At 39.7% G+C, this 22,868-nt stretch overlaps 1 protein-coding gene across 1 annotated transcript in view; it reads left to right on the top strand.

Moving 5' to 3' along the window:
• Positions 1-22,631, top strand: part of LOC103006168 (spermatogenesis-associated protein 1-like) — a 62,247-nt gene extending 39,616 nt beyond the window's left edge. Inside the window, 2 exon segments of the mRNA XM_057539238.1 lie at positions 21,751-22,587; positions 22,589-22,631. Of these exon segments, the coding sequence (XP_057395221.1) occupies positions 21,751-22,587; positions 22,589-22,631 (880 nt within the window).
• The last annotated feature ends 237 nt before the right edge of the window (positions 22,632-22,868 follow it).

Raw genomic sequence — 22,868 nt, 5'->3', positions numbered from 1 at the left:
CAGTTTTCTCAACATCATTTATTGAAGACTATCCTTTCCCCCACTGAGTAATCTTGGCTCCCTTGTTAAATATTAGTTGACCTGAAAAAATTCTGGAAAGCTATCACCAAGAGACTGTTGAAATAAGGAAACAAGCAAAACCACTATTCCCTATAATAAAAATAAGGAAAGGTCTAGAGATAAGGGACTCCTTTGGGTTCAAAGGCAACATCCCTGTCACTGTGCACCTACCCCTTATTAGCTACCTGAGAATGAGAAAAGCATTTCTTCAGCCTCAGTTTCTAAATCTCTTAACTGGGGAGCTTGACTAAATCAGACTTTGAACTTACCTTTTCTGCAGCAAATGAGAAGTATGATGACCTGCCCAGTGCAAGTCTCAGGGCATTAACTGTACCTGAAGCTCTTTCTCTCCTATAAAAGAAATCTTAGCAGAAAGCAGTCAAGTACCACTACTCTTGGATGGCGTTGAATTCTCATTAATTTATGTAATTGTATTTTGCGATTTTAATGATGATTAGTACTAAGTTACTTGGGATCTTCTCACATTTTTACAGACTACTCCTGAAAAGGAGAACTCCAAGAAGCTGAAAGGAACATTCTAGATATCATATTTTATTTTGCCAGTGCAGAAAAAGGTTAACATAGCCAGGCCTGAGATTGCTGTTATTGAAAGGTCTATTTGTAAAGGTGGCCTTTGGCTGGCATCTGGGAACTTGACTGAAAAAGAGTTCCCTACGCTGATTAGGAGGCCTTTCCTAAATGGTAAGGGTGGCTCAATGTGTCTAGACTGTGCAAACAACACACTTTATGTGGAAAAACTGCTTTCTTTCTGGGAGTCTGGAATTGTGGTCCATGCTAGGTAGAGGGTATCTATGTGACCAGCCTCCAATAAACCTTGGATGCTGAGTCTCTGAGCTTCCTTGGTAGACAACATTTGGTAGCTGTTGTCACAATTTGTTGCTGGTGGAATTAAGCATGTGTTCTGTGATGTAGCTGGAGAATTCTTGGAAGCCTGCACCTAGTTTCCTCTGGACTTTACCCTATGTGCCTTTTCCCTTTGCTGGTTTTGCTCTGTATCCTTTCACTGATGTCTTTGTGCTGGGTCTTGTGAGTCAGCTGAACCTGGGGTGGTCTTAGGGATCCCTGACACAGGACAACTTAATGATTTCTGTTTAAAAAATCATTTCTTGAACAAATAATGCCTATGGAATTTATTTCGGGATGAGAAAACAGAGTAATAGGAGAAGAACAAAGATGAATAACACATAGACATGCCCTAGGTCAGTGGATGAGATTGACTTATTCGGGGGACAAATGCAGTGGGAACGATGGGCAGGTGGGCAGATGAGAGGGCCTGGGGAGCTGAATGTGGGCTGAGTATCTTGGAAGCTAATAAGATTGAAGATGGAAATAAGAGGGCTGTGATAAGTGCTTCTTTTAAACTGTGCTACAATGTCTAGGTGATCTAGAAAGCCTGACCTGAGTTTGGGTATAAGGAGAAACCCCAGGAGATGTTAGGGGAGAGCAATGTTATGTTTGAGAAGGGCTACCCAGGATTGTATTTAGTCTTCTCCTACCTGAGAGAGAAGGTATTAGCATTTAGTGAGGAACACCTTTTGAAAGAGTCTTCAGGTTGGGGCCCCAGGAATTTCAAGTCAGCGGGAAAGACTCTATATCCTTAAGTGCAGTAAGCATTAGTTTGATGCTTGTGAAAACAATGACTAAACTTAGTGAGTGCTTGCTTTGTGCAGTTACTGTTCTAAGTTTTATACACATTAAATATTTGAATCATCTCAACAACCTAGGACGTAAATACTTTTATCATCTTCCCTATTTTATAGGTGTAGAGTAGAGAACCGAAAGTTGTTTTTCCCTGGGTTATAAAGCCGGTAGACCCCAACTTGGAACTTCTGTGCTCGACTGCTCTGCTGGAAGTTAGCAGAGGGTTCATTCATGGGAGGCAGAACTTGTTTCCTGTCAGCATACGCCTTTCCTTGGAATACTCCAGAGCCCCCATGCAAGAGCAATGGAGCACTGGGGAGAAAGAAGCAGTCTCTCCTCCTGCCTAAGACCACGGTGATAAAGCTGTAGGGAAGCAGGCAGTGCACTGTTTAAGTGCCTGGCTTGGAGTCAGGAAGCTGGACTGGATCTACTCTGCTGTTACTGGTGAATGATTTGGGACAGGTTCCCTAGATTTCTCTGTGTCTCAACTTCTTTCCTAAATCGAGGAAACCTAGTGTCTACATTTATGTGGATGATGGGAGGACTAAATGCCATAAAATGATGGCTCTAAGTCCTTGGCACACTGCCTGGTACGTAGTAAACACTCAACAAATGGTAGCTCTTATTAATCCGTAGGGGATAGGTTATTCTCACACCAGTTTCCATTTCATGGCCACTTGGAATTTACCACTAATTACATTTTGATGGCATTTGCATACAGTATTTAGTTGACGGAAAAATCCCATTAATACTTCATAACAAAGTACACAAATTATATGGGGAAATCATTGTTAGGATATTACAAAGGAAGGCCCACTTTTTCCTTTTATTAAACATTTATGTCTCATGAAGATGACTGTATCGCAACGGTAACTTTTATTTAGTGGGACCATTAGGTTCCTCATGAGCAAGGGATGCAGTCATTTCATAGCCTTACTCCATTCTTTGTGTACCACCCGGAAAAGTGCAACTCCCCAATTCAACCCCTTCTCTACCCCCACCATTACCATGTCAATCTGCTCCCTCCCCTACGGTGGTTTTTTGAGTCACATCTTTGTTCACTTGTCAGCATTACTCTTAGCATTCCGATAGGCCATCAGCTCCCATCTTCTGAATCTTAGTCAGTTGCTGGTTACACACACATGAATTGGTTTTCTACCGTCTTCATGCTGCTTCTAGCAATGTCCTGAATGGTGTTTCTCAACCACATGTCACTGGCTGCCTTCTCCTCCCCATTCTCAACCTAGTCTTGAAAAAGGTGAGAAAAATTGTGCCTAGACCCACTCATGGATTTCCAGTTCTTTCTCTTCAGTGGCATTTGGTGACCTAAAATTGTGTGCCCACCCTTGAATCCTCGTCACGTGCATCAACATCGCCTCTCACAAGGCTGGAGGGGGGAGGGGTCTGAAATGAGCTTGCTAACATTTCCACATAAAGGGACCTTTTGAATATCCATTCTTGCTGTTATTTAAGTCCACTGTGTTGCCTACACATTTTCCACCTGTACTTCTGTACGGCCTTTATTTCTTAGTCTACTATTTGCACTGCAGGTGTTTGTCTTTAGGTATTACTTTACGCTTGTCCTGACTGAAATCCATCAATTGTTATTGACATTTAAAATATTTTCTGTTCGAGTTCTAACTATAGCACTTTATCAAATATTATATGAAAATTTTATGAGAAACATTGAGAAAATTTTATGGAAAACATTGTCTATTATTTCATTCATTCATATGTAACATCTTCAAAACTCTTTGCTGTATACACATACCTCCTCTACTATTGCTTAATATGTTTAAAGTCAAATGTCCCCGGGTGGGCAGAATTGCTGACGTGATTCACGCACATGGGAGAGACCCACGCAGATCTCCTTGTCTTGATACTTACTCTTAGTTCAAATCTCGGGTTGGTTAGTCACATCAACAAGACTGTAGTTGGACCATCCTTACTTGTTCTGTGATTGAAAAGGTCACATGAGACATCAAATCAGACTGCACGTATTGTTTATGGAGGCCGTCAATGCTGTCACAGAAGGAAACTAGATAGGTTTGCTAAGATTTATCCTCTTGTTAGCTATGCAGTATTTAAATCAGGGGTCTGTTCTTAGAGGGGCTAGAGAGGAGCTATTCTTTGTCTCACTTGATTCATCACAAACAGAATGGGACCCTGACATGGAGAGGTGCTACCGATTGCCTGATAAGTCATGGGAGGGGTAGACAGATCACAGATCAGCAGATGCTACTGCAGTCCTTACCTTGTTTCTAGGTTCTGCAGCTGTTCCTGTGATAAGGCTGATGCAAGGAAAATAATGCTCTTTCCCTCTCTCTGGTTCTGTATTGGTAGAAGAATTTGAAATATCATAAGAGAAACATACCCATCCATACAATTAAAAAATGTGTTTTTTTTTTGCTTAAGTCACATTTGGAAGTGGATTTGGGAGGTCCCCTGAGGCATCTGTTCTCTAAGTGCTTACTCAGGAATCTCAGTACTGCTGCCTTTTTGACTATGTAGTGAGAGCATCTTGGGTCAAGAGCTCTGAGAAGGTCATCTGGGGTATTTCGGGCCAGGCTTGGAAGTGGCAAACTTGACTTCTCTCCATAATTCATTGTCTAGCATAGTTTACCAAGATGTAATATGGGTAAAACATACACTTTTTTTCTTTTCCTCCTCTGGAGGAAAGGAAAATTCTAAACAGATAGCATTGCCTTTACCCTGCTACCTCCATGTAAAGACGTGGTCTTGCCTCTGGGTTTGGGACTGATGACTTTAAAAGTCAGGGGAGAAAGGAGAAAGTGTAGTCCATACCCACAGTATAGACTCAACATGTATCTCATTCTTCTTACCAGCTCCTGCCATATAGCTGAGTCCAAGTCCTCACCTTGTAATAATCACAATGTATTTTCTATTGTCGCTGTAACAAATTACCACAAACTTAGTGGCTTGAAATAACCCAAATGTATTACTTTATAGTTCTCTAGGTTCGAAGTTAACACAAGTCTCACTGGCCACTACAACAAAGTGTTGACAGGGTTGTTCTTTCTGGGGATTCTAGGGTAGAACTAGTTTCCTTCTCCCAGCTTCTAGAGGCCACCCACATTCTTTGGCTTGTGGCCCCTTCTGTCTTCATACTCAACAATGTTGTATCTCTCTGACCCTTCTTCCATGGTCACATCTCCCTCCCACCCTGACCTTAGCCATGAAGGGTTCTTTTGAGGACCCAAATAATTAGGTAGTCTAGGGTAATCTTTCCATCTCAAGGTCCTTAACCTTAATAATACCATCAAAGTCCCCTTTTCCATATAAAGTAACATATTCACAAGTTCCAGGGATTAGGATGTGGATATCTTTGGGTGGGAGCCTTATTCTGTCTACCACTCCCAGCAAACACTTACATAGTGGTTACTCTCTAGCAGGTTCTTAATGTTCCTTATATATACTTCTCTCATTTAAACCTCATAACAATTCTCTGAGATAGATCCTAATTATATGCTCATTTTCAGGTGGATTTTTAGATGAGTAAACTATGGTTCAAAGAGGTTAACTCATCCAAATTCATAAAGCTAGGAAGTACAAGAGGTCAGATTCCATCCTAAGTAGCAGACTTCAGAATCCAGGCACTTAATCATAACCTTATACTACCTATATACTGTAACATAGTAATGTATAGTATATAATATATACTTCATAGTGAGTATATAATAATATATAACACATAGTGAATCATACTAGAGATCTGGTATATATTCTAACTTATCACTGGAACCCTCCCTGTTTCCTCTTCTGCTACTTTGCTTCCATTCTTTTGCAAACCAGCCCCCTCCCTTGTTCTAGAGCCCTGCTTATCTACAGGCCTGGAGTCCTGTTACTGACTTGGTGTGCATGCAACTTGCTACTTCCTGACACGCTTGTTAATGCTAAGTCTGGAATTTCCCAAGTGTGGCTTGGGCAGACTATTGATGGTCCACGGATGGGCATTGTCTATTTCAGTCGGCTTTTAACATTTCCATATAAATCCAGGAGAAAGTTGCTGCTCAGCTTATGTTTTTCAAACACTCTAAAACCTGTTAATCTCTTGTTCACAAAGAGAGAAGATCTCATTTTGTTAGAGGTCTATAGAGCAGGGTAAAGGCCTGCAGGAAAACAGGGTTGGCCAGCATTTAATAACATTGATTATTTTGGTTACCTACTAATGATGTCAGGTAATTCTGTGTTCTCATTTACAAACATAAAGTTCTTTAAAATTTTATTTCAATAAAGTATACCTATTTCAAGAAAATAGTAAGTACTTACAGTGGAAAAGTAGGTACATGGTGATGACAGTAATTGTGAGGGAGGCATATGAGTGGATGCCATTTGCCAGATGAAGTGCCTACGGCCTCCCTGCATCCTGGCCTCTCCCATGCTTCTAGATGGCCATTGCCTGTGGGATCCTCCTGACTATTCGGATCATAGGCTCTGGGTACCTGTCTGCCTGACAGGACTCCTTGCCGTGTCCTGTATTGCTTCCCTGATGTCTGCCCCACCTCAATTCCAAATCCCAGCCACTCCCACCCTCATCACGCAGTTACACAGTCCCTTTTCTGGTCCTCTGTGTGACAAGATACGGCAGCTGTATGGGCTCAAACTGTTCTACTGGGATTATAGTCTGCGATCTCAGACAATGAACCATGACTCCCCAAAGTTACAAGCCCAGACATTCCAACGAGAAGGAATGTTGGGAAATGCCTTCTCATGTCAGATGAGATTTTGCAAATGCGAGAATATACTTTGAGAGAAATGTGAGGTTTTATTTTTAATAGTATGCCTGTTAGAGATGGAGTTATAACTAAAATAAGGAGATTTTCTCCATCAGCAAAACCCAAAGCCACTCTCGCTACAGTCTGGTCACCCTTGACAAAGATGAAAATGTAAGAACAGTTTTGACTGTTTTCATTATGAGGTTTATAGCCAGGTATTTGCATAACATAGTGGACTTACATAAAAACACTACAAAACCCAAACAAACCCACAATTGTTTGTGTGAAGATAATGCGAAAGAAAATCTTAAACTCAAAAGTTGCATTTTTACTCTCTTCTCTTAGCAATGTTTTTTTCCTTCATGAAGAGGGCAACAGTTTCTCTGCATCTCTTGTACTCATCATACCTAGAAATACTGTTGTTGATGTTTTATACTTTGCTTAATCAAATAAAACTTGATGTTAAGCAAAATTGTGAAAGAGGCAAAATCTATATTCTAGCCACCCCATTCCTCTGCTTTTAACTACACGTCTAGGTTCATGTTTCCCTCAGATGCAAATATTCTAGAGCTGTTTTTGTAGGATGGGGATGCTGTCGATCAAAGGTAATGGGTGTGGTTTCTTTGTAATCCTCCAGTTTGTCTACACAGGGATTTTAAAGAGCAGGGTGTGAGCAATAAATGTTGGTCCCATTGATGCCTGCTTATCCCTTGCCTATTGGCTTTGTTTTTACTGCCATTCAGGGAAAAAAAATTATCCAGTGAACTAAATATACATCAAGGTGTTAGGGGACTAATATATTGCTTCCCTTAGGAGAAAATTTTTATGTCCTTTACAAAACTAGGATGTTTTATTTCATGTTAAGCTATTTAGAAGAAAAAGCAACTGAAAACTTTAATTCCATATATGTATTCGAAACTGAGATGGCTCGGAGCACACCAGCCTATGGAGGTTAATAGACGAGCAGCAATCATAAGAAAACTTGAAGAAACATTTTTTTGTGGCAGGGAGGCACTTCACCCTCTCATCTTTGTATTCAGTAACTTTGGGGTTCCTCAGGGGAATCCTTCCAATCTTTGTCCTCATGGCCATTAGGCCTGCTGTTTATCCTGTTTCTGGAGCCAGTAAGGTCCTCTAAGTCCCAGTATCCGATACCCTTAGCTTCTGATTTTCGAGGTTTTTCCGTCCATGTTTTCACATGTTCCAATCACAAGCCCCAAGCAAAAGAGTCCTCTTCTTCCTCAGCCCTCTGAGCTTTGGAATGCTGTTCTTTAGTGAAACAGATGCTGTAGTGAGTTGAATGGTGGCCCCTGCAAAAGATATGCCTATGTCCTGATTTCTGTAAACTGTGAGTGTGACCTTACTTTGGAAAAGAGTATTTGTTAAGGATCTTGAGATGAGACCATTCTGAATTACCCAAGTGGGCCCTAAATCCAATGACAATATCCTTATAAGAGACAAAAGAAAAGAAACAGACAAAAAAGAAAGGCCATGTGAAGACAGAGGCAGAAATCAGAATTTTGCTGCCACAACGCAAGGAATATCTGGAGCTGTTGGAATCTGGAAGAGTTTCGAGAATGTTCTCCCTTAGAGCCTTTGGAGGGAGTGTGACCCTGCGGACACCTTGATTTCAGACTTGTGGCCTCCAGAACTGAGAGAATCAACTTCTCTTTCAAGTCACCGAGTTGGTGAAAATTTGTTAAAGCAGCCCTAAGAAAGTAATACAGGTGGACTTTTCAGACATTATTTCTACCTCTTGGCTCCATTCCTGGGGATTGGGTTTAGGGCATGGTGTATGACAGTCTCAAAATCAGGCCTCAATCAGATGCTGACTCCTTGACCCTGAGCCATACTATATGCCTCAGTTTTCTCTTCTTCCCTTAGGTTCAAGTTGTTGTGATTACCCTTCAGGGGCTCCCCTAGAACCTGTGAAGGGACTCTGGGTGTCCGTACAGGGGGTGTGTCCCTAGCAGCCATGGTCACTTACCCTGCCTTAATAGAGAAGTTCAGAGGTAGACACCTGACTCTGACATAGCCAGTCAGTCAACTGAGATGGGGGAATTGGGACCCAGAGCAGTGGGCAGATGGAGTAGTCACATGTAAATTCAGGAGTGGGTAGGACCACACTGCATGGAGTAAACTGAAGCACAAAGGAAGTGTCTGCAGATTAAAAAAAAAAAAGTGGACCCACAGATAGGAGAATGAAGCATGTTCCCAAGGCTGTCCACTTTCTGGTCCTTCCTGAGGCCTGTATTTTGGCTCTTTGTTCCCAATCATGAATGTAACAAGTTCTCATTTTTTTTTTTGCTTACATAAACTTGATTTGGTTAATATTATTTGTCATGAAAGAGTCCTACAGACCCAAACTGTGGGTTCTTCAGTCAAGCCTAGGAACAGTGAGGCTCAGACCGGTTCCCTCCTGGCTAGCATTTGCAACCTGCAAAATATTTTTATCACATTATCTCATTCCAACCTTGCACGGGAGGATGAGCTACGAGGCACTGGGGGCAGGAGCTTTGACCCGTACTTGGCGTACGAAGACACTGAACTTAAGAGAGTGGTAGCAGCTCTGGATTCCCAGTGTATTCTGCTCAGTACAATTCTGTTGTATAAAACAAACACCCACAGCCGAACTAAACAACCCCAGCAGGGCCAGGTTATGAAAGCTGCTTCACCGTAGAAGGTTCTGAGCAGGAGAAATAACGGGACCAGTGCATTTTGTGACTAAATTCAGGTCAGACAGTGGGAAGGAAGGGGTTGGAGCAGGACAGAGAATGGCCCAGGCTGAGAGCTGTTAGGAGCTCTCAGCCCCGCCCCCAGAAAGGATGACAGGGAGCACTAAAGAGGTAATTAGGCCCCTGATGTGAGAAGCAGTCACAAATAAGCCGACAAAGCCATAAGTAAGCCAGAGGCATCCAGCAAGGATTAAGTACCATTAGCTAACCTGTTAGCTTAGAAGTATCTGGCTTTTAGAAGACAGTTTTACTTTAACTCATGCGTTGACCTATACCAGTTAATTCTAAAATGGAAAGCAGGCTTTGTGGTTACATGTTTCAGGTTTTAACATTTTAAAAAGAGTTTGGGAGCACAAATGATGAATATCAGAAGGCTCCTGCAGTTTCTGTCCTACTCATTTTCAAACCTAGCTCAAGTTCTTTGGGTTTTTTTTTTTTTTTTTTTTTTTTTTTTTTACAGTATAATTATCACTCTTTTTGCTACAGCCTGTTTTTCCTCTCTGAGCTTTAGATTTCTAGCTGTTCGCCCAGCAGGAACAAGGCAAGTACAATGAAGAATCCTCCCAGTGGTCTGGTCATTCATTCAACCAACTATGTGCCAAGCATTGTTCTAACAGCTCGGGATATATCAGTGAAGAAAGATTGCTGCCTTTTTGGAGCTTACATTAAAAAGTTTGGTAAAAAGGAAAAGTGCAATAGAGCAGGAAAAGGGATGGGAGAATGGGTTGGAGTTTTCCGTAGGGTAGGTTATTTCTATTTTGACCTACACCCACTCTGCTGATCTTATGTAAGATCTCCTTTGATCGGCCCTTTGATCTGCTCCTCTACAACCCTTAATGTTTTACGATGGAACCATTCTCCTGATTTTAGGTTTCCTACTTAAATCTATTGGAATTGAGGTAACACTTGCCAAGGGCTCAGGATTTGGGCTATGTGGCAAGTAAAGAAATTCTCAGCCATGAGGCTGATATAATATTGTGTCCATGTGTTACCTATCTGCATTATAATTATTCCAAAGGCTTAGAAAAGAAAAGGACAACCTTCTTTCCTCTTTATCATATTACAGTTGACATTAATTATGCTGCCTATTTGTCCTCCATTCACCTTATTAGGAAAATAATTCAGAGTAGAGGAAAAGTCTGTCTTAAATAATCAATCTGGCTATTTCTGACATGTTTAACAGGAACAAAATAACTAAATTATCTATTTTTCAGAAATAAAAAGAATTTTCCATTTGTTTTGCCTTTCTTGCCTTCTCCACCTTCTGAAGAATTGACACTAGTAGGGAACTTCCTTTGAAGTCAAGCAAATGAATCCTTGAGATTTCAGAGTGTGAACTTTGTTAAACTTCATTATTTGGAAAGCCTTTCTACCTTTGAGTTCTTAGCTTGCCCTGGAGGACCAGCTACATAGTTTTCAGGGCCCAGGGCAAAATGAGTACTTGGAGCTGGTGTTCAAAATTAAGAATTTCAAGATGGCGATAGCAGGGCATTAAACCAAATGTGGGACCCTGCTGACCTGGCCATCAAGCTGGCTGTACCAATTTGTATTGCTACCAATACAAATACAATAGTGTACAATAGTACACAAGGATTCCCTTTTCTCCACATCCTTTCCAACACTTGTTAGAATGGCTATTACTAAAAAGACAACTAAGAGGTGTGGGGTGATACTTCATTGTGGTTTTGATTTGTTTTTCCCTGATTATTAGTAATGTTGAATGCCTTTTCATGTACCTGCTGGCCATTTATACATCATCTTTAGAAAAATGTCTGTTCAAATCCTCTGCTCATTTTAAAATTTGATCACTTGGGTGGTTTTGCTATTGAGTTATATGAGTTCTTTATGTATTTTGGATATTAACTCTTTATCAGATACATGACTTGCAAATATTTTGTTCCATTCAGTGAGTCGCCTTTTCATTTTATTGATGGCTTCCTTTGCTGTGCAGAAGCTTTTTAGTTTGATATAGTTCCACTTGTTGAGTTTTGTGTTTGGTGTCAAATCCAAAAAATCATTTCCAAGACTGTAATCAAGGAGTTAACTGCCTGTGTTTCCTTCTAGAAGTTTTATGGTTTCAGATCTTACATTCAAGTCTTTAATCCATCTTGAGTTAATTTTTCTGTATGGTGTAAGATAGTGGTCCTATTCACTCTTTTGCATGTGGCTATTCAGTTTTCCCAGCACCATGTATTGAAGAGCTTGTCCTTTCCCCATTGTATGTTCTTGGATCCTTTGTCATATTAATTACCCATATATGTATGGGTTTGTTTCTGGGCTTTCTATTCTGTTCCATTGGTCTATATATCTGTTTTTATGCCAGTATCACGCTGTTTGGATTACTGTAGTTTTGTAGTGTATTTTGAAATCACTAGGTAGTGTGGTGCCTCTCACATTGTCCTTTTTGCTCAAGATTGCTTTGTCTAGTTACAGTTTTTTGGTTTCATATGAATTTTCGGGTTTTTCCTTACTTTTGTGAAAAATGCATTAGGATTTTGATAGGGATTGCATTGAATCTAAAGATGACTTTAGGTAATAAGGACACTTTAACCATATTCTTTCAATCCATGAACATGGGATAGCTCTTCATTTATTTGTGTTTTCTTCATTTCTTTCATCAGTGATTTCGAGTTTTTAGTATAGAGATCTCTCACCTCTTCAGTTAAGTTTATCCCTAAGTAATATTTTATTTTTTTGATGCTATTGTAAGTTAGATTTTTTTCTTAGTTCTGTTTTGTATAGTTCATTGTTAGTGTATGGAAATAGATCTGATTTTTGCTTGTTGATTGTGTATCTTTCAACCTTACTGAATTTATTAGTTCTAAAGAGTATTTTGGTGGAGTCTTTAGGGTTTTTCTATATATAAGATCACACCGTCTTCTTCCTTTCCAATTTGGATGTTTTTATTTCTTTTTCTTGCCTAATTACTTGTTATGACTACCAATACCATGTTTAATAAAAGTGGCAGGAGTGGACATCCTTGTCTTATCTCTAGTCTCAGAGGAAAAGCTCAGCTTTTCCCTGTGGGTATAATGTTAGCTGTGGACTTGTAATATATGTCCTTTACCTATGTTGAGGTACATTCTCTTTATACTCCCTGAGAGTATAGTATTTATTTATACCCAATGAGAATTTTTATCATGAATGAATGTTGAATTCTGTCACATGCTTTTTCTGCATCTATGAGATAACTGTGTGATTTTTATCCTTCGTTTTGTTGCTGTGATAAAGCTCATTGATAATGCAAATGTTAAACCATTCTTGCATTCCTAGAATAAACCCACTTAATCATGGTGTGTGATCCTTTTAATGAACTGTTGAGTTGAGGATTCAACGATTAAGGAACTGAAACTTTTCGTTTAACCTTGCCTAGGTGTTGGTTGTCTCTCCAACATTTGTGATGACCCAAGCAGCCTACTTTGTTGCTAGTAGTTGAGGGTGTGCCAAGACCTATCAGTGTTCCTCAGGGGAGGATCTCAGTAAGCATATAGACTCAAGCTAATTGGTTGTTGGATCCTCAGGCTGCAGCTTATAAAGTTTGCAAATATATCTATTTCAGGGCAAGACTGGGAGATGGGTGTTTCTGTCTGTTCCTTCTGCACTGAGCCCTGGTCTGATAGCTGGTTAAGAACTGTTTCCTTGTTTGCTCCCATCCCAATGAACCCAAGTCCTGCTGGCCACCAGAGCCAGGCTATCAAGGAGTGTGTCTTTTGGATGGCAGCCACAGAAGCTAGGGTGCCAGTTACGTGTACAAGCTCCTTTCTTGGAGATACCACTGACCTGGGGTAAGGCAGAGAAAGAGTGCAAAGATGGTACTTGCTAACCTCTGCTCTTTTGGAGAGTATTTCAGTAGGCCCCTAGTTGTGTGTTGAATTGAATGCCTGCAACTTGGGCCAAAGTGTTGAGATAAGCAAATAGGCTTCTTCCACAGAAAGATGGTACATTTCAGTTTGCTGCCTCTGTACTGGGCCCTGAGGGGTAGCCAGGTGAGCCCGTGCAAGCCCCTTAAGAACTGTTCCTCAGTTGACTACACATTCAGTTCTCTCACAGCATGTGCCTTTGATGTCATGTTGATACCACTTTTATTTAACTTTATTTAAAATTATTATTTAAAACTAGTTCATATTTATTTAAAATTTTAATAATTTTAAAATAAAATTAAAAAAATTCTTTGGGTAATCTAAGCATTTAACATTACTTAAAACTACATTATTCAAGTTTCAAAATTATTATCTACTAGGTCTGTCAAATGTGTATAGGGATCTGCTAAAGATTGTTTTCTCTAACTTTGTTCTTATATTTTGGGGCAAAACTATTTGAAATATGAATTTTAATGGCTTTTAAATTTTTTTAAACAAATTGTCATAGATGTATACACCTGTGTAACTACCACCTCAATCAAGATATAGGGCATTTTAATCATCCCAGGGAGTCCCTTTATTCTCCCTTGAAGTTGATCCTCAATTTCATGGTCAACTACTTCTTAACTCTATCACTATAAATTAGTTTTGTCTTTTTTTTTTTTTTTGCTCAGCATGTCTTTAAGAATCATTCATATTGTGGTGTATATAAGTAGTTTCTTTTTATTGCTGAGTAGTATTCCTTTATATGAATACCATAAAGTGCTTATCCGATCTCCTATTGATAGACATTTGGGTTATTTTCAGTTTTTTGCCATTACAAAAAAATCTGGTGTAAACATTCTTCTACAAGACTTTTTACAGACATGAGTTTTCATTTCTCTTGGGTCAATACCTATGAGTGAAATTCTGAGTTGCAGGAAAATGTTAACTTTATAAGAAACTGCTGAAGATTGTTTTAAAGTTTTCACAGCAATTTAAACTCCCCACCAGCAATGTATGAAGGTTACTCTACATGCTTGTAGGTAAAAGACGCTTGATTCTGGTTGCCCTCAGAAATGATTCTCAGAGTGTTCTTTGTGTCAGTTGGTTCTTTTGTTGAACTCAACAGAGAGAGGTTCTTGGTAAATTAAGGAAGAGGGAACACAGTCAACACTGTAAGTGGCTCAAAGAAGCAGTGGGATTGGAACGAGCCACAGTAACAGGCTGATGGGAGGAGCCATCAACTGATGGCAGGGATGGAAATTTCAACCACCCTCGAAGATAGAAATACCAGGCAAGAGTATCTAATTTATCTTAACTGAGTCATAATTTGCCTCTTGGCTAGGGACCAGCAGGACCCCCAAACACATTTTCTGCCACGAAGGTATTAGTTCCTCAAATGTTAAGGGGATCTGTTAAGGAGAGGAATTAGATATTTGGTAGTCAAACCCAACAAATAGCCATTATAATCTTCTGAATTTTCAGGATGATAGTTCTCTCATTGTCCTAATGTATATTTTCTTAAGTATCTTTTTATTTTTGCTCTTTTCTTGCTTATTCATCCTGGAATGAGGGAGAATCTCTGCAGACCCAGTGTTTGCCAGTGGACATAGTAACAACTTTCCTTCCCATGTTACCACCAGTTCTTTGGCAGTCTGATCCAGCAGAGCATCTGAAAATACATCATCTCAGGAATGTCCTGCTGTGAGGCTTTTAAAAAAAACTCTTGACTTTCCAATTCTTTGAGTACTCTTCAGGAATTCAACCTATGCACACGTAAGGGGACATGACCCCTTCCTCCCTTCGCTTCCTATTTTATTATTATGCGATTGTTGAAACTGTCCAGTGGCTATAAGAGGGATTTCTATTAGATGGTACTTCTCTAGCCACCTCTTGGCTGTGGGACAGTGGCTGAACTGACTGGTACAGAGCTGGTTTACCTAGTTAGGGGACAGGCAAAAGAATAGCCCAACCAAAGGAGTCTCTCTGACTGCTTTCAAGCTGGTGAATCAGATTGCTTTCTCCTTGGGAAGCCTGTGTCCGTTGCCAATAACTAATCCAAATTCACTCCATAGATTTTATAGCTCTTTCTTATTTTTACTAGTTTTTCTCCCAGTGTTAAGAGTTTGATCTCTCTCAATGATTTTATACCTGTTATATCAGAAAATTGGAAGGGATAGCAGTAGCTGACAACCATTTTGGACTGAATATGCATTTATCACAGATTGTGTATATTAATAGCACAATTAAACATAGTTGTTTAAATAGTCTTCTGTATCAATTAGTGGTACCTTCAGTATTGCAAAGAAAAGTTGAAAACTAAAACATTTCTACATGGGAATCTTCTAGAGTGTGTCTACTACTTCCCTGGAGAGTGCATTCAATGGTTCATTCACCAGACATGTATCCTGACAGGCCTGTGATCAGCTTTCCTAGAGGCATGAACACCAACAAACTATAACAAGATTTTGGACTCTAATTTTGGAGAGATGGTTATTTTCTGAAGAATAACAATTTATTTTAGGTACATTCATACAACTACCTCAATCAAATGGTGTGTTTATGCCATTGTCTTCCTTGTAACGGTATTTAAATCTGTTCTATTTAATAATAGAAGTCTGACTATGTGATTTTTGTACATATAAATTGCTGTAGAGGTTTATCAAAATAAGTAGGGCTACAAAAAGGGCAAAAACTAGACTGACAAACTCATAGCAGGATGGATGAGAGAGCAGCAAATGAATAAAGTGAAAAAGCAGGTTTCTCTGGTTTCCCTGACTATTCATAAGTAGCTAATACAATTTGTTCCAGTGCTGAGGATAATCAGAGTCTATATCCCTAAACTCTTTGACTGAAGTAAGCTGTAAGCAAAGAAAAAGAGACAAGATATAACTCAGAGAAATTTAATCCATTCATCAAAATTAATCCACATGAATAAGTAAAGCTAGGCATAAAGAAGAGAGAATACATGTCATGTTTATCTTTTTCTCCAAGTTTGCAGTCAAATGCATGGGAAGAAACTCGGTGCATTTCATTTGTGATGCTTTTGAAGTCTTTGCTTGAAACTGCAAATTATTGCTTTGCTTCTTAACATCAAGCTCTAGAAGTGATTGTTGTTAATTTTGAAAATATTTTGTTTATTTTCTCTGTCAAAGAAGAATAAATCCTGATTGACAGATGACAGGAACTACTGCTGCTTCTTATAGAGACATGTACCAACATGCTTCTGAGTAACCAAGTGACCTCCAAAGGGAACTGATTAAAAACGTTCCATTATGGCATCCGACATACCACATTGGAGAGCTAGTTTGGTAGGAACCGTATTGGATATCTAGCATTTTTTTTTCTGCACAATAACAAATAATAAAAATTATCTGATGTTTTCCATGGGAAGAACTAGAACTGAAGGATTTTCTGAGAGTTGAATGACATCTGACAGGGACTCCCTAATCCCTTCCCTCTAAATAACTTCTTGTGAATTCAGGGTTTTGACCCAGCATTTGTCTGCTTTGTGTGAGCTTCTGAATAGAAAGATGATATCAGGTAATATGTGATATGGGGATTAGCTCACAAAGACACGGTGGCACAGGATTTTTGTAGCCATATATTACCATAAAATCTACAACTGAAGAGCCCAGGCATAGAGAGAAAGTTGATCATTTTTTTTTTTAATCTTTATTGGAGTATAATTGCTTCACAATACTGTGTTAGTTTCTGTTGTACACCAAAGTGAATCAGCCATATGCATACATATGTCCCCATATCCCCTCCCTCTTGAGCCTCCCTCCCGTCCTCCCTATCCCACCTCTCTAGGTCATCGCAAAGCACCGAGCTGATCTCCCTGTGCTATGCTGCTGCTTTCCACTAGCTGTTTTACATTCAGTAGTGTATATATGTCGATGCTACTCTCACTTCGCCCCAGCTTCTCCCTCCCACCCCATGTCCTCAAGTCCATTCTCTAGGTCTACATCTTTATTCCTGCCCTGCAACTATGTTCATCAGTACCTTTTTTTTTTTTTTTTTTAGATTCCATATATATGTGTTAGAATACGGTATTTGTTTTTCTTTTTTTTAAAGAAGAATGTCTCATTATTTTGGATACACTCTTGGGAATCTGAGTACTAAGGTCAAGTTCAAGAAATACTTTTTACTTTGGTTCTGTTTTTTATTCAGTTATTTCAAATGACTTTTGAAAACCCTCTGCTCCATTTGAAAGGATTCCTTTGACCATGGTGCATGGGAAAAGGGGGAAGTTGTATTCCAAAAGGGAATAAATTGAAAGTACTTAATCCTAATTCATAAAACGTTAGACTAGAAGCGACCTTTGAGATCATGAGTCTAATCTTTCTGAAGATAATCATTTGGTCTCACTTAAGCATTTCTAGTGATTAGAAACTCATTATGTTTTAGAGGATTATGTTGTAGAGGAAATGGACTACAAGTTCTTACCTTGAGATTAAATCTGCATACCTGTAATTTCTACATCTCAGAGCAATACAAAAGATGATTAAGCCGTTCATATAAAACAGCAGTTGTTTTAGGGCTCTTCAAATATTTGAAGAAAGCTTGTGTCCTCACATAAGTGTGAGAACATAGCTAGCTAATAAATATATGACCAGGACTAGATGAGTCTTGAAAAAGTGTATTAAGCATTTTAGGAGAAGGTAGTATTTACCATTTATAAGAGGCGTATTCGGTGCCTGGCATCAAGCTTAAGTATGAATTCACTTAAATATAAAACTTAGTTACTTTGAGCCTCAGGTTCTTATTCCTAAGTGACACGATCAAGGTGATATTGCCAGGAACAAAGAGGCGAGGAGCTTCCACACCAGGCTCTCTGGCCCTTGAACTAACCTCCCTCTTGATCACTTGGCTGTGATCTAATTTGTATCCAGCACAGTGCTAGCCACTTAGACTCTTTCACTGTAAGCTCCTTTATGTTATACTCTTAAGTGTTCTAGTTAAAACATAATCCATGTTAAAAATAGGTATATGTGGATTGTTAAAGGAGCACATGTAACTATTTTGCCAGATAAGACAGCTACAAATTCTTTGGTGCTCCTCCCATTGAGAGGTGAGGTCTTTGTTCCCTGCCCTTGGTTCTGGTTGGGCTCTGTGACTAAGGTACTGGCAGCTTGCCCTTCCGGTCTGGGAAGGCTTACGCTTGCAGTGTACCCTCTGGGCAGCCCATCTGCCATGATGTGAGAATCTCAGTTCACCTAGTGAGCCTGTGTACAGGTGCTTTCATCACCAGCCACAGCTGAACTCCCATGTGACAGCCAGAATTAGCTGTTGGCCATGAGAAAGAGCTATTTTCAGTGTTCTGACCAGTTGGACCTTTCCATGACTGCTGCCCTACTGACATCTGACTGCAACCTTAGAGGACATTCTGCATGTGAACCATCCAACTAGCCCAGTCAACTTACAGAAACATGAGAAATAATAAAAACAATCTTGTTTTAAACCACTAACAGTTTCAGTGTGGTTGTTATGCTAAAATAGATAACTGGTCTACTTATTCAAGTTTTAGGGAAGGTTTCTTAGTTAAAGGTATATTGCTTAACATGACCTTCTTCTGCATAAGTTGGTCACTTATTTTGAGTTAGAAGATGAGTTTGAGTTATCCATAGAAGAAAGTCAAGGGAATTGGTAGGAGCAAAAGTACAGAGGTATAAACATTCTGATATGTTTAGGAAAATATAAGCAGTTTAGTTTTACTAAGACTGAAACGATAAAGAAGGCTAGAAAGTAGAAAGTTGATCATGGAGGTACCTACGTACTTGTCGAGGACCCGCGTCCGTGACCTAAATTGTCCTCAAGAAGCTAACAGTCTTAGGTCATCAATTAATTGGCTAATGAACCTATGGGCTCATTCCAAATTATCTACAAATATATTAATTAGCAATGAATAAGGCTCATTCATCCAGCCATCCAAAGATTTATAGAGCATTACTTTGTACTAGATGTTAAAGGGTTTAGGAAACCAAAAAGTCATGCTTCCTTGAAAAAGCTTGGAGTGTCTTTGAGATCTAAATGTTGAAGTAAAAACATACAGAACAGCAAATGATAGATGGAAAAATAAACCTTCTAAATGATCTAGGAGTTGAGAGAAGAAATCATGATTGTGAACTGCAGCCCAAGAGGGATTGTGGTTATTTATATCTTAGGAAGGAACTACCACCACCACCCCAAGCCAATACTGCAGCAGTACTCATCTCCAAAAAAGACTGACTTCCTCAATATTTTATGAAATAACAATGAAAGCCAATACTTAAATAGCATTAATAAGCACCATTCTAAGTGCTTCAAATTAACTCATTTAAAGATAATTCATATCAAAGCAATCCTATAGGGTAGTACTAGTATCATTGTCCCAATTTTAGAGAGAAGCCCCAAAGAGTCATTACCTCACCTAAGGTCACATAGCAGTGTCAGAGCTGGGATTTGAACCCAGGTTGCCATTACTAACCAGTACAGTACTGCCTCTCATTAAAATGCAATGGGTCTATCTAAATGTTTTATGAAAGATTACTTTTGAACTACAAGTTGGTGACCCGCTTTTGCTTCCTTTATATATACCTATGAATATTCTTAAAAAATAATAATAAAAATGCTACTTGGTCAAAGTATCAGTCAGTCTGACTCATTTATACCATTATTACCTCGTACTTTAATGCAGCACTAAATTGATTTTCATTGCTAAGAATACTTTGTTAAGCAAAAGAGAATTGGGACTTTGTTTTTATCCCTGAGGGCATTTGACCCAGCGCATATGTCCATTTTTTTCATCAAACACTTCTTATAAAAAGCCAAAACTTTGATTAAGCTCTGAAGGCTTAAATGCATAAATGCTGAGGGTTAAAAGCGTGTCTGTGCCATGGTTTTAGTCTTTCCTTGATTCTTTTGTTTGAACATACCCATCAAGTTGGCCGATTTGGCCAAAGAAAGCAGCTGCAATGAGAAGAATGTGGGTGAGGGGAGAGCACACACGTCAGTGGCAAGAGTGAGAAAGGATTGAGATTGCTTTTGCTTGTGTAGTAACGGTCAGCAGAGGCTGTTCCCAGAGACCTGTGCACACACGACTGGCTTTCTGAGTTCTTTTATTTTGTTCTGATTTTTTTCCCCCCAAACAATGCTACATTCAACTTAGTGGTCTTCAGAAAATCACTGCCTCATTAGCTTCCAAGGATAATTGGAAATAAGTAGACCACCAGTACTTTAACTTGTCATATGTACGCAGATTAGACCTAGAGGGATGAATTGTTTGGAACATACTGACAGAAATAATAAGCTGCGATTTACTGAGCATATACTATAGGCCAGGCCCTGTTCTAAGCATTACCTCATACCAACCCTATGAGATAAGAACTACTACAATCCCATCGTAAACAATGGGTTCAGAGACCGTCAGTAACTTGCAAGGGCCACGTAATTGGTGTGTGTTGGAGCCAGGTCTTGAACTGATGGGGTTCTGAGAGGAGTGCTTTGTGACTCTCTGAGGACAAAGTGCCCATTAGAGTTAGGTCAGCCTGCCCATTCTCTTGTTTGATGCTGGGAACATTCTCTTTTCTCTGAATGAGGCAATGCCACACTCACAGTTAACCTTACATGCATTTTTTACCTCCCCCCTCTGGAGGCTCCTCTTGGGAATTTTTTTTCGAAGTCACCGTCTGGTGATAATTGAATAATCCCCGTCTGCCTCAGAGTCTTTGTACTGGCATACCATCCTCCAGATTTTAAGCAGCCTATTCTTTAGTGTCTTCCAGCCCCTGCTAGATTTAAAGGATAGAACACGGAGTGCCCTTTCCCGGAAGAGTGCTTGAAAGTGGATCCGGCTGACCAAAAGCAAAGGAAAACAACAAGTGTCAACAGATCGGCAGGGTTCACTGAAACCAGGATAAATTTAGAGAATTGGACAATGGAAATCTAATCACAGAATTCAATGAGAAATCTTAGAACTCTTGCTGAAAATATAGATACAAGTGATTAAAAATGACGTATAAAAGTAAACTGGATTCTATGACCCTGAATTAAGAACTTGGAATTGGAAAAAAGAGTAGGCTGCTTAAGCAGTGGTGATCAGAGCAGCTCAGGAGAACCCACAGGCTGAACCGGCAACCCTGTGCCTCATTGTGGGTGGAGGTGGAACCAGTGCTCCTAACAGAACACAAAGCAATAGGATAAATGGCTATTTTGCAGGCTTGCCCACAATCCCCGTCTGAGATTTTCTTTATCCATCAATGCCAAGTGATGCTTTAATTGGGACAAACGGAGATCATGCTTTGAAGGTGCTCAGGTTTTAGAGCGTACCGTCTTCTCTGCTGTCCATCCTCTGATTCCACCTCTTGGCATTTCAGAATCCAGTGGGCACCCTCCTCTTGATCTCAGACACTGAACGTGTGTATTGGTGGCAGCTGCCAAGGGAATAAACAGGAGATGGCAGTTGTGGCAACAGTTGGAATGAACTCAGTTCATTTTGAAACTGCTTTTCAAGGGAGGCTCAGCCAAACACCTCCCGGACCTATTCATGTGTGTTCCTTTGGTTAGTTAAAAGTGCAAGACAGAGCGGTGGGATGCTAACGCGACCAGACACCTATCCTCTCCGCTCTCCCTCTCCGGAAAGGCCGATTTGAGAGAGACCAGAAATGAGTGGAATGCTATCTTAAACAAGCCAAAAATCTGTTATAACCTTTATTAAATACTACTTCAATGAAGAAAGATTTTAAAAAACCCTACAAGATTACCCCATTCAGACGCTGGTGAATATGTCCCTCAGTCCAAGTCGACCTTCCTCATCAGAGCTGGGGGAAAAGCCACTCCAAATGAAAATCAGACTGGAAATAATCAAATTGGAAATGCTGAATTGCCAGGATCACAGGAAGATTCAGATGATGATTATTTTAGCGGCAAAAAAAGTCAGTTTCTTTGGAAAACTGAAGATGATAGAACTAATATCATTAGAAGAGAGGACAATCAGCTAGGTAAAAAAGAGTGCATCAGCCTACCAGACCTTATTGATTTTCCTTCAGTTCCTTGTCAACCTGCTCTTTCTCCAGGAATAACTGATATATTGTTATTACAGATTGAGAGAGAGAATATTATCGAACAAATGAAACAAGTAAGGGAAGAAAGAAGATATCTGGAAAGAATTAGAGAAGAACTAATAAAAAAAGTTGAAAGGCTATTGGAACAAGGCAAATTAAAGCGATATCATGCTTGTGATGTTTGGAAGAAAAAGTACTTTGAAACAAAGAAAGTTGCAGCATCATTGGAGGAGGTTTTAACAAAACTTCGAGAAGATTTGGAACTTTACTATAAAAAGTTGCTCATTCAGCTTGGAGCCAGGGAGATCAAGATGAGACCAAAGAATCTGGCAACCATCACAAACTCTAAGAATTACCTTATCATCGAGATCACTGAAGTACAGCATGCTATTGACCAACTTAAGAGAAAATTGGATACTGACAAAATGAAACTGATAACAGAAATTAAGGTGAGAAAACAAGCAGTTTCAGATTTACGCACATTGAAAGCTGAACTGGCCCAGAAGAAATTTAATACATCTTTTCAATCTCAATAAGCAATCTACAGAATGAAGGAAAAGTGTCTGAGACCAAAATGTGTGAGGAGAGGAGTATGGTGGCCTGCATACCAGGATTCCAATGATGCTAAGTGAAGAGCCAATTTGTGAAGTGAGGAGAGAGGTCACTGGAGCATTCCAGGCAAAAAGAACAGCAGGTGCAAAGGCCCAGAGGATCATTCTGGGCAGTCTTCCTGATGCTATCACAACCTCTGCCTGAACCCCAACAGGAAGGTCCAAAGCAGCAGATGCA

This window comes from Balaenoptera acutorostrata (genome assembly GCF_949987535.1).
Source record: "Balaenoptera acutorostrata chromosome 6 unlocalized genomic scaffold, mBalAcu1.1 SUPER_6_unloc_1, whole genome shotgun sequence".
NCBI classification, from domain to species: Eukaryota; Metazoa; Chordata; class Mammalia; order Artiodactyla; family Balaenopteridae; genus Balaenoptera; species Balaenoptera acutorostrata.
The sequence above is the reverse complement of the archived record's forward strand: the minus strand, read 5'-3'. Positions and strand labels throughout refer to the sequence as shown.